Below are 12,353 nucleotides of genomic sequence, written 5' to 3' on the forward strand. Positions count from 1 at the left end.
AAAGTAACAAAGGCTACCATCAGTAACACACTACGCCGCCAGGGACTCAAATCCTGCAGTGCAAGACGTATCCCCCTGCTTAAGCCAGTACATGTCCGGGCCCGTCTGAAGTTTGCTAGAGAGCATTTGGATGATCCAGAAGAGGATTGGGAGAATGTCATATGGTTAGATGAAACCAAAATAGAACTTTTTGGTAAAAACTCAACTCATCGTGTTTGGAGGAGAAAGAATGCTGAGTTGCATCCAAAGAACACCATACCTACTGTGAAGCATGGGGGTGGAAACATCAAGCTTTGGGGCTGTTTTTCTGCAAAGGGACCAGGACGACTGATCCGTGTAAAGGAAAGAATGAATGGGGCCATGTATTGTGAGATTTTGAGTGAAAACCTCCTTCCATCAGCAAGAGCATTGAAGATGAAACGTGGCTGGGTCTTTCAGCATGACAATGATCCCAAACACACCGCCCGGGCAATGAAGGAGTGGCTTCGTAAGAAGCATTTCAAGGTCCTGGAGTGGCCTAGCCAGTCTCCAGATCTCAACCCCATAAAAAATCTTTGGAGGGAGTTGAAAGTCCGTGTTGCCCAGCGACAGCCCCAAAACATCACTGCTCTAGAGGAGATCTGCATGGAGGAATGGGCCAAAATACCAGCAACAGTGTGTGAAAACCTTGTGAAGACTTACAGAAAACGTTTGACCTCTGTCATTGCCAACAAAGGGTATATAACAAAGTATTGAGATTAACTTTTGTTATTGACCAAATACTTATTTTCCACCATAATTTGCAAATAAATTCATTAAAAATCCTACAATGTGATTTCCTGGATTCTTTCCCCCCCATTCTGTCTCTCATAGTTGAAGTGTACCTATGATGAAAATAACAGGTCTCTCTCATCTTTTTAAGTGGGAGAACCTGCACAATTGGTGGCTGACTAAATACTTTTTTGCCCAACTGTAGATAGATAGATGCAATACATTTTACTTGGTTACACCACGTGACATTTTTTATTTAATATACACTACAGTTCAAAAGTTTGCATTCAGAAAGATTTTATTTAATTAATTTTATTCAGCAAGGATGTATTAAATATATCAAAAGTGACATTAAAGGCATTTATAATGTTAGAAAAGATTTCTATTTCAAATAAAGGCTATTCTTTTAAACATTCTATTCATTAAAAAAAATCCTTAAGCACCAAATAATGGTTCCATATGCATATGATTTCTAAAGGATCATGTGACTAGACTAGAAGACTGGCTGCTGAAAATCATTGCATTTTAAAATATATTAAAATAGGCAACTGTAATTTGTCTTGGTGAGTATAAGAGGCTTCTTTCAAAAACATAAAAAAAAAATCCATAAATACCCTTACCAACCCCTTTTGAACAGCAGTGTAAACCCGCTGAAAATAATATGCAAGTTTTTCAAAACTACGAAAGCAACATGAATACAAAGAGTACATATCTAGGAACTTGCTATGTGCATTTTTCTCGGCTGTTGCTAGGCCATTACTAGCTTGGAAATGGCAGAAGGACAAAGGGATATCCATATGTAAAACAAACAAACAAAAAAACAAGTGCATTAATCAACATGTTGGGTGACATGACATCAGGGTGGGCAGGAACTTAAAGCGGGTCAAACCAAAAGTATGTACCCCAGAGCACCTAAACACAGCAGCAGTAATCAAAGAGACACTCATTACTTCTGCTGCTGTTTGTCTCTCATTATTAAGCAAAAGAGAGCGAGGATCAAGAATAGCCACAGAGGGAGGAACAGAGGGGATATTTTTATGTGCAACTGTCTGCTTGGAGCCTAGTATGCTCCAGGTAAAGAGACAGGGATGTCACTGCCTTTCCCATGCCCTCAAGACAACATGGAGTGAGACAAAAAGACACAGAGAGCCCGATCACTGGAGGGGATCTTATCTCCTTTAAATGGACTTGGCTTTGTTTCCTCTGGAATAAAAGAGCTCATTACTGAGGCTGTGTTTCTCAAATGGCAGCCATGTCTAGTCAGGACGAGTCTGCTCTGATGTGATCCAACTCATTCAGACGGCACACAGCCGAGTGTCAACCACTGTAGCTCTTTTCAACTTTGACCCTCTTACAATTACACTTTAAAGGCATCTGTGGTTTTAAATCATCTCAGTTCAAACCAGCTCAGTTTATTTTGTATAAAAAACACAAGGTTGTCAGTATGTGTTTAATCACAAGAATTGCATTGTGGCTTACTTTTAGACCACTAAATTTTTTTACTGCTGATTTGCAAACATAAAAAAAAAAAAAAAATTGGATCGTAACTTTAACAAAATTAATAAAAAAATTCCATAATGTAATTTTTTTTTAGATATATAACAAATATATATTAAAAAATATATAATTCGAAAAATCGTATTGCCTTTAATGTACTTGCGAAAATAACAAAAGCAGTCAAATGTTAAATGTTTAATTTTAATGATAATAAGAAGTATTCAAAATACTTAATTTAACCTACAATCTTCAAAGTAGTGGAGAAATATACTCTATTTAATTATCAAAGAACCGGTGTACTGAATGTACAGTAGTAAAACACCCACAGATGTAGCAAAAAACATCTGGGTCATGTTTGCATTTTCTTCTGTCACTGGTCATAATTCATTATTTTATGCATAATTAGGCATAAAATAACGTCATTAGAAATCATTCATTTGTGGCAGTTTCTGGTGATTAAATGACAATACAAGACTTCATCACCTGCAAAATGCACATATTTTGTGAGAAACTCTTTTTCTATTAATTTTTCTATACAGAATCTCAAAATTAGTAAGAAAAAAGTATTGGATTTCATTCAGCTATTATGAACAAATAATGTAACTCCCTGGCTAAAGACTAAACAAAGCAAATGGCTAAACAAAAGGTTAGAGATTAGTCAACAGTCTCTCCCTCACAGCACAAAGCTGGGAACGTCAGTTAATTACTTTGCTACCACTTATCTCTCTTCACTTCTCTCAGAAAAAAAGACAGGATCTCATTCCCGTCAGCTCCTGGGGGCAAGAGGTGACAAGCAATCAGCGTCCAGAACTACCGTCATCCAGCCATCAGATCTGATCCAGTCAGGCCGTGGACAGACACATCATTAGGCCAGCAGAAAGGTTATTTTTAAGAGATTCCAGGGGGGACGCATACAAGTACTCACACAACCTCCTAACATAGCCCTCCAGAGCGCTGCAGTGTCCGAACAACCACCTTTAATATCACTGAAGTAGAGGCCACTGATGGATTCTCCCACTAACTCCACTGCTGTTTTAATGCTGAAGTCACTGATTAACACAGTGATAAACAGAGAATTCTTCATATGCTTACTGTTTTAAAGAGAGGGTATCTATCAGCAAACACTAACATTTTTATCTTTATTTAATATTTTGGTGTTTCATATATATATACTATATATATATATATATATATATATATATATATATATATGCTGTATATATACTGCGCACACACACACACAGCACATACATGCATTTACCTTTACAAGCAGTATGCCGAGCTCAGAAAATGTTGACAAGGCACTATAAAGCAATGCAAGTTTTTTTTTTTTTTGCAATAATTCCAGACAAAGTGAGTGTTATACAAACAGCACCATTCTACTTACCAACACTTGTTGAATCCAGATGATTTTTTTCTTCCTCTAAACCAGTTGCTACCAATGCTAAACTAAGGCTGAGGTTACTTTTTAATTTTAGGGTTAGTGGTTAGTGTATGTGACCCTAGACCATAAACCCCCCCCAAAATAAGGGTCAGTTTAAGTAAATTGAGATTTATACATCATCTGAAAGCTGAATACATAAGCTTTCCATTAATGTATGGTTTTGTTAGGATATGACAATATTTGGCCGAGATACAACTATTTGAATATCTGGAATCTGAGGGTGCAAAAAAATCTACATATTGAGAAAATCGCCTTTAAAGTTGTCCAAATGAAGTTTAGAAATGCATATTGCAAATCAAAAATTAAGTTTTGATATATTTATGGTAGGAAATTTACAAAATATCTTCTTGGAACATGATCTGTACTTAATATCCTAATGATCTTTGGCATAAATGAAAAATCCAAACATTTTGACCCATACAATGTATTTTTGGCTATTGTAACAAATATACCCGCGCTACTTTTGACTGGTTTTGTGGTCCAGGGTCACATATGTTTTAGCACTGTGTAGGCAAATCAGCACTTTTCTTGGAAGAGAAAAACATGAATGTTGCAGCTTTGTTTATGTGTGCTGAGTGAAACAGGTTTAAGGGTGACAGAAAATATTGTAAATGGCCATTAAAAACCAAAACATGACTGTTTTGTGAAAAAGAATTAGAATAAAAAACCTAACATTTTAAAAGATGTACTGTTGAAGTCATGTGGGGTCTGTGTCTCAGCTGTGTGCGAGTAGTGTCCTGCTGTGGACGTGGCCAGGAGCCCATTTAAGTGTTTCACAGCTTTAATTGTTATCAGGGGTAAACACGGAGTCAACTACAGGCAGGGGTCAAACAACAGGCCTAAAACTACTCACACCATGTCACAGCATTTCATCAGCACACATAAAACATTGTGCCTGACAGCTGTCAATCCAATAGTGACTTCTGTGTATGTATACGTGTATGCCCATTTCCCCCTGTGGCTGTTTAGACATGAAAGATTTAATAAAAATAGCCAAGTATGAAATTCTCTGACAACAGAAAGGTGACAGACTGATAAACATCAGGCTCCAAACATTTCTCTTCTGCTAGCCGTCGACAGATGAGCCTTTGGTAATGTGGTTCTCCTGAGTGGCCATTACTTTGATAAACAGTTAAAGCAGCATTAGAGCTTGACACAAGGATCAATGAAAGGTGGAGTGGGTGTATGTGTGTGTTTACTACTATAGGATAACAAATCACTGTTTAAGGATCTGTTCTCAGTTCTGAAGAAAAACCTTCAAGATGACAACATGCATAAAAGCAAACCCCCCACAGCAGTTCGAGGGGCTACACGTGGTAATGTGTCTTACACTTACCCGTGTTGATTCCTGAGTTGGCGATGACTGTGGCATCACTCCATTGGTCAGCGCTGGACACAGAATACGAGCGCTGATGCATCCCATCCGGCCGACTGTTAAACGACACCAGACTGATGCCACTCGCCATCTGAGATGCAGAAGAACTACTGGTCACAGAGCCTGCGAAACAGACGCATGAAAATTAATGCACCATTAATATACAGTAATATACCCATTGCACCAAATTTCCTGATTGGTTCTTGTCATCTGTAATGCCATAGTTTTTGTTTGTATTATAGTGTACATATAGAGTTTAGGTTTTTTGGGGGGGCAAACTGGAGTATTTAATGATGGTTTATAAAAATGTTTTTACAATAAGTAAAATATATTGACACTATATTGGTTATCAGCCATTATTAGAATTTGTTTTTAGCAGTATTGGTCAGTTATTTAATATTGTATGGTCATTTCCACAATTTATACATTTAGATTACCTTTGTAATCATAATCAAAGTTTACATTTAAAAATGATGAATAATTCAGCAAGGGGTTATTTCTGTCATGTCAATGTGTATATTGTTTTATTGTTTTGAAGCTTAAAAGTTTGGTTACCTCGACTTTCAATGAATGGATGAGAGATCATTAAAAAAATGCATTTGTATTCCAAAAATGGATGAAAATATTTTGGATTTGAAATGGCATGGAGCTAAGTAAATGATGATTTTCTTTTTGCATTTTGGGGTAAACTAACCCATTAAATGTAATGTGTAGCAAAATATGTAGCAAAAAACAGACAGACAAATTTTTAATACTGTATTTTGTTGTGATGCATTAATCATTTGTAGCATTTCAAATAATTTAGTTTTTAGTCCTTGTTCATTTAAACAAGACAGTATGCAATTTTATGATTATCAACTTACTGATATTGATCAAAATTTTAATATCAATGCATCCCTAATTTTTTTACTTCCAGGTGTCATCTTCGTAATAATTGTAATGCTTGTTAATGATAATAATAATAATAGTAAGTGTAACTACATCTCATGCACAAAACGTCTTGATTTGTTGTCATCAAAGTGCATAAATTGTAAACATCAGATTACTCGAAGGTTAATTATCACCACCGTGAGTCATCATTAAACTGCGGGAGTTCATCTGACTAACGTGGAAATTAAAGTGGACATCATAGGAAGTCGCATCTAATCGCACTAATAAGTTTCACCACAACTGCTCACAAAAGAAAGCGGGGGGGGATATGATGTGACGCATACATACAGACTCAAACACAATCAACCATAAGGCTTCTGGGCTTACGAACAGAGCAAATCTAACAGTTTGTCCAATAGCGGTGAACAAAATGTAAATAACACTGATTTGATGAAACCGTTTGCTTTAGCTACAGTCACACACAAAATACTCAATGTAGTTTAAACAAACAACAAAAAAAGAGGGTTCAGTAAATACTTAATTTTCTGGTTTTTAATATGTTGTTGTTGCAAAAAGGTGTACCCACGGGCCTCCAATGGCCCGTTGCAAACTCGACTGAATGAAATGTCACGACTCAATTTAATCTCCATTGTAGCGGATAAATCAGACGGCAGCACCTTTGGGTAAATGGCAAAAGCTGATCATACTTCAGGAGAGCCCTGATAAACTACATTTTTACATCAGTGGTCGTCTGGAGGAAAATAAACACTATGTATGTATGAGGGCAGAAAAGGGTCTACACACACATAGCGCAAGAACAGCAGTGTGTGAAGATATGCTATAACGGCTTCGCTGCTTAATTGGAGCTCTCACAAAAAGAGATGTTAAGACCAAAGGAATAAAAGGTGCATGTGATCACGCCGCTGACCCAGCCCTACAGTCAAATACTTGACTTACAAAAGCTTGACTGCCGTACCACTGTGAATTATCTCTTTTTTCTCCTCTACCGCTCGCTCGCTCCCTCCCTCCTTCCCTCATTCCCCCTCTCTCCCTCTCATTAGTGCTCATTTCGGACTTGCCTGACTGGAGAACGAGCGCTGATTGCATTAATATTCATGACAATAATTAGTACATGTATTATGGGTCACTGAATATTCATGCTATTAGTTTGGTCCTCCTGGTGCTTTGTGTGTGTGTATGAGCCTGAGAAGGGTCTTTAACACTCCTTGGGGGGCTTAAGGATTGTTGATCCAATGAGTGTTACACGAATAACTAAACAATAATTTAATTGTTTAATTCTCTACTAATGAAGACCACTTCCTAGGCCTATTATATTGACATTAAGATACTTTTGTAATATATTTGTTTTCTTGGAAAGCACTTGCTAAAACAATGTAAGGAAATGTTTTGTATTATTTTTAATATGTATTAACTATTATAATTAATTATTTTAATTTATACTAAATTAAATACATTTTATTATCCACTCATTTTCCAAACTACTTGTCTTAAGTATGGTCAAAGACATGTTGGAGGCTATTTTTGCAAGCCATAGGCAGGGGAACACCCTGGATGGATGGACGGTATGTATTTAAATATTTAAAATAAAAAATATTTATTTAAAATATATTGTTAGCTAATTTTTTGTTACATTACTATATTATATTAAATAATTGTAAAAATCATAAAACAAAAATCAAAGGAAAATAAAAAAAAAACATGAACATGTTTCAGTGATAGATGGTCAGTGTATATTTTATTATTTTAAATAAATTTAATTACTTTAGATTACTTATCTAATTATTTTATATTATCCAATTTTATTTAATACAAAAGAAAGCAAAGTTCAACAAAACACAACACAACAAAAAACAAAACAAAACAACACAAGAACAAAACAAAACAACACAAGACAAAACAAAACAAGACAAAACAAAACAAAAAACACGAAACAAAAGCATGATCCCATTACCTGGTGTCTGTCCAAGCTGCAGGTTGCTCATGTCCTTGGTCAGCCCATTGGTTTTAGGACTGGGGGCCGCACATGTGGAGATGGCTCTGGGGGGCCTTTTTCCTGGAACCTTCACTGTAGTCCGAAGCAGGTCGATCTCCTTCCCATGAACGTTCTGCATATAATCCTTTAGTAAAAATGACAAAAGGATTACTACAACAGCAGTGGACACTTTGGATGAAAAGTGTCTACTAAATTTATTTTGTCAGCACACAGTTAATTCTGCCCACCCTCTGGAGGTGAAGAAATCAATATTAATGTATTTGATATTCATGGTGAAGTGCACTTTGTATGCAGAAATCCAGCCTTTTAGAAGACATGTAAAATCTTCCCCCGAGCTTCTTTTTCCTTTTCTGCGGATCACAGCAGGCCATCGCAGCATGTGACTGCGATTCTGACTGCGTTGCCTGGATTTGTGCATGGCTTTGCTTGCGTTGATGATGAAAGTTACTCAATGCTAATAGGGATGCAATTACCAGCCGCAAGCTGTTGGCCCGCCACTCCTGAAGGGCTCTCCTGTGGCTTGTTAAACCGTGTTGAGAGCTCTTGGCTTTGAATTGCCCTTTTGTTGGCCTCTAGTGAGGGATGGACACGTTATGCTCTTGCTGTAAATTGCTCGGTGCAGCACACATACACAGAGATTCTCAGGTCTTTGTGTTATTTGATTGGCACTCAGCTGATGTATGGCAGTTCTGGGTGGTACGCTCTCGCTCTCAAAGCCTTGCCCCTGCTCATTAAGACGAAAGACTCCACGAAGCTGCTCTATTGAAGAACATATGTTATTGCGTTTCATGTAGAACATACACTCCGGGGACTGGTCCATATGTAACTCTTGATTTAAAATAAAGGACGAGCATGCCACTTGAGGGATTTAGTTAAGGGAGTTGAGTGCTCAAATGAGAACAGTTGATGAAAAGATCATCATCTGGCCACTTCAGGGGCAGATGTGCATTTAAAATTGATGCTCCACATCGATGAATCTATCAAATCGCACCGCGCTAAAATCATAAATCACATAATGTTTAACAAAACACTGCAAGTTCAATCAACACACAATAGTTGTGCCTCAAAAAAAAAAAAATTACATAAAGTCGTGTCGTGGTTGTAATGGATGTGTACATGGATGAGTTATTTGAGTTTTTTCCTCACTAATTGGATTGCATCTATTGCCATCCTCTTAATCAGCTGCATTAATGTGATTTCTTTTTCACATAGTTGAGCAATTAAGAGCCCTGATTGAGTTTCATCCTATTAGCCTCTGCAAACACTCTAATTGATGCCTGTGTAGCAGACACCTGCTGATGAGAGGAACCTGTTCATAGCCAAAGGGAGGAGGGGGACTGTATATGATGACGCACACTTCCTCTAATTCACCCAGATGAGCTGGCTGGACTAAAATTTGTCAATGTGTCAGGAAGGCATCTAACCGAATGATGGGTTCAGGAAATAAATAAATAAATAATAAAAAAATATATTTTATATATGTATGTATGTATGTATGTGTATATATATATATATATATATATATATATATATATATATATATATATGTATATATGTATATATATATATATATATATATATATGTGTATATGTATATATGTGTATATGTGTATATACATATATATATATATATATATACACATATATATATATATATATATATATATATATATATATATATATATATATATATATATATACACACACATATACACATATATACATATATATATATATATATATATATATATATATATATATATATATATATATACACATACATACATACACATATATACATATATACACACACATACATATATATATATATATATATATATATATATATATATATATAAATTCTTTGGAAAGTATATTTAATCAGCATTTTCAAGCTTTAAAACAAAACAATCAGAACAAATAAAAATCAAGTGGTTGGGTGGACAAGAATGATGAGAGATTTTTGGGTAAAATATCAATTTAGTAAGCAACTCAGCTATAATATATATACTGTGCTGCTTTAAAGTTTGTGAACCCCTTGCAGAATCTGTGAAAATGTAATTTTAACAAAAATAAGAGAGATCATACAAAACCATATTTTACATAAAAGATGTTTACATATAGTCCACAAGACAAAAAAATAGCTGAAATATTAAAATAACCCCCTTCAAAAGTTTGGGAACCCTTGGTTCTTAATACTGTGTGTGGTTACCTGTTTTTTGTTTTGTGATGGTTGTTCATGAGTCTCTTGTTTGTTCTGAACAGTTAAACTGAGCACTGTTCTTCAGAAAAATCCTCCAGGTCCTGCAGATTCTTCAATTTACCTTGATCTTCAAATTCAAAAAGTTTTCATCCCCCGGCTCTTAATGCATCATGTTTCCTTCTGGAGCATCAGTGAATGTTTGAACCTTTTTTAATAGTTGTGTTTGAGTCCCTCAATCGTCCTCAGTGTGAAAAGATGGATCTCAAAATCATACAGTCACTGCTGGAAAGGGTTCAAATATGCAAAAGATGCTGGAAAACTGAAGATTCTGCAGGACCCGGAGGATTTTTCTGAAGAACAGTGCTCAGTTTCACCGTTCAGAACAAACAAGAGACTCATGAAAACACATCACAAAACAACCAATTGTTCCCAGACGTTTGAATGGGGTTATTTGAATAATTTCAGCTATTTTTTTGTCTTGTGGACTAAGTGTAAACATCTTTTATGTAAAATATTTTACTCAGGATAATACTAAATAAAAAATAACATGCATTTTGTATGATCTCTCTTATTTTGTTTACACACATTTACACAGATTCTGCAAGGGGTTCACATTTAGACTTTTATTATATTGGTCTATATCTTATTTATACCAATAAGCTCATTAAGGCCTATACTAAAATCATTGATGACTGATGATGGTTATATACATACGTGGTTCAATCGTTAAACACATTTTCAATTTTAAGTCAAAATCAATAAACTTCAAAAGTTACCATTTCATCGTTTAGTAAAGTTTAGTTTAGTTGTAACACTTAGTATTTTTAATGTGGCATTTACATCAAATAAACAATTTTTGCTTTCATAATGGGAAAAAAGAGAACAGACACTGCTCTTGGAATTTGCTTGAAATATCCCTTGAATTATTCCACTGGACATCAAGTCCACTTGGAATTTCTTGTTTCCAAGTCTATCTCGCTCTATGCTGTTTATTTTCTTCTAATCACTTCTAGCATCCTGTATTCTAGAAATGTCTCTAGAATAGGAAAATATTATAGACCTCACATATTATTTTATGTTTTTGTTCATTTTTTTTTACATGCGAGAGCTCATATACCCGTCATTTTACCTTCTTACCCGTCAAAGTTTAGTAAACTAACAAAAAAAAAATCTGATCACATACCCTCACTACTATGTGTTCTGTGTGGTGAATTATTGGCTGTAGAGAGCATGAAAAATAACAGTTCAAAGTTTCTATCTTGTTCATTTAAACCATAAAACTAACTTGTTCTTGTTGAAAGGGCAAGGTCTGACTACTTGCTATCCATGGTTTCATCCGTTCATTCTATATAGTATCTTTCATCTGCATGTTTGCCAAATCACTTCGGGATTGGTTAGCACTAACAATACGGTCTGATTATCACTCCAAAAAAATCCAGAGAGGGAAAACTACCAATAAAAGACGGCCGTTTCCATTGGTGTGTGGGCAAACAGGTCATCCGAGTTGGTGATTATGACAAGCCATTACAGCGTTATATTACACATCAACAGCGTCAGCAGCGTGCAAACAGATGAGTCGGTAATTAGGACAAGATCGTGTCATCAGACACCATGCTTACTGAGGCGGACACAATAATCCGTTAAACGTCAGTGAAAAGGACATTAAAAAAAACCCTGGATGTTACAGTGACGGGTGAACTGAGAATAACAATAACATTAACAGGGCAGGACCAATAAGGCGAAGAGAAAGGCAAATACAATACACATGTACTGGCGGCGTGTGTGTGTGTGTGTTGGTACTCACATGCAGACTAGGATGATACGTGAGGACTCCGTTGTCACAAAGCGTGACGTATTTCTTCTTCCACTCTTTGTTCAGTGACTTGCCGCTTCTTTTCAGCAACATGCCCTGATACACAAAAACAGAAATACAAAGTTTAATTCTCATTACTGAATATTAACAATATTCATTTATGAATTTCTCTCATATAATAATTATTGTGAACAACATAGCATCCTGGTCTGAAAAATACTTATAAATTGCTTTATAGTGTGAAAGAGGGCTAAAACTGTTAAATTATCACCCAATTTCCACACTTACAAACAAAACACTCCATTATTTTGTACTCAAGTGGACAGACAGTTTATTTGCACACTCTGAGGAGAGCATGTGAGCTACACATGCAAATTCCCCTTGGAG

The 12,353-nt window shown here is 35.8% G+C and overlaps 1 protein-coding gene across 2 annotated transcripts in view; it reads right to left on the minus strand.

Annotated features, from left to right (window-relative positions):
- Positions 1–12,353, minus strand: part of LOC306845164 (arf-GAP with GTPase, ANK repeat and PH domain-containing protein 1-like) — a 176,277-nt gene that overhangs the window by 41,118 nt on the left and 122,806 nt on the right. For both annotated transcript variants that reach the window (XM_079377804.1, XM_079377803.1), the window contains exons 10-12: positions 11,958–12,062; positions 7,909–8,074; positions 5,028–5,189 (exon numbers count right to left, since the gene is read on the minus strand). In XM_079377804.1, coding sequence (XP_079233930.1) covers positions 5,028–5,189; positions 7,909–8,074; positions 11,958–12,062 — 433 coding nt within the window. The remainder of the gene's footprint in view (positions 1–5,027; positions 5,190–7,908; positions 8,075–11,957; positions 12,063–12,353) is intronic.

Source organism: Barbus barbus (assembly GCF_936440315.1).
Source record: "Barbus barbus genome assembly, chromosome: 25".
NCBI classification, from domain to species: Eukaryota; Metazoa; Chordata; class Actinopteri; order Cypriniformes; family Cyprinidae; genus Barbus; species Barbus barbus.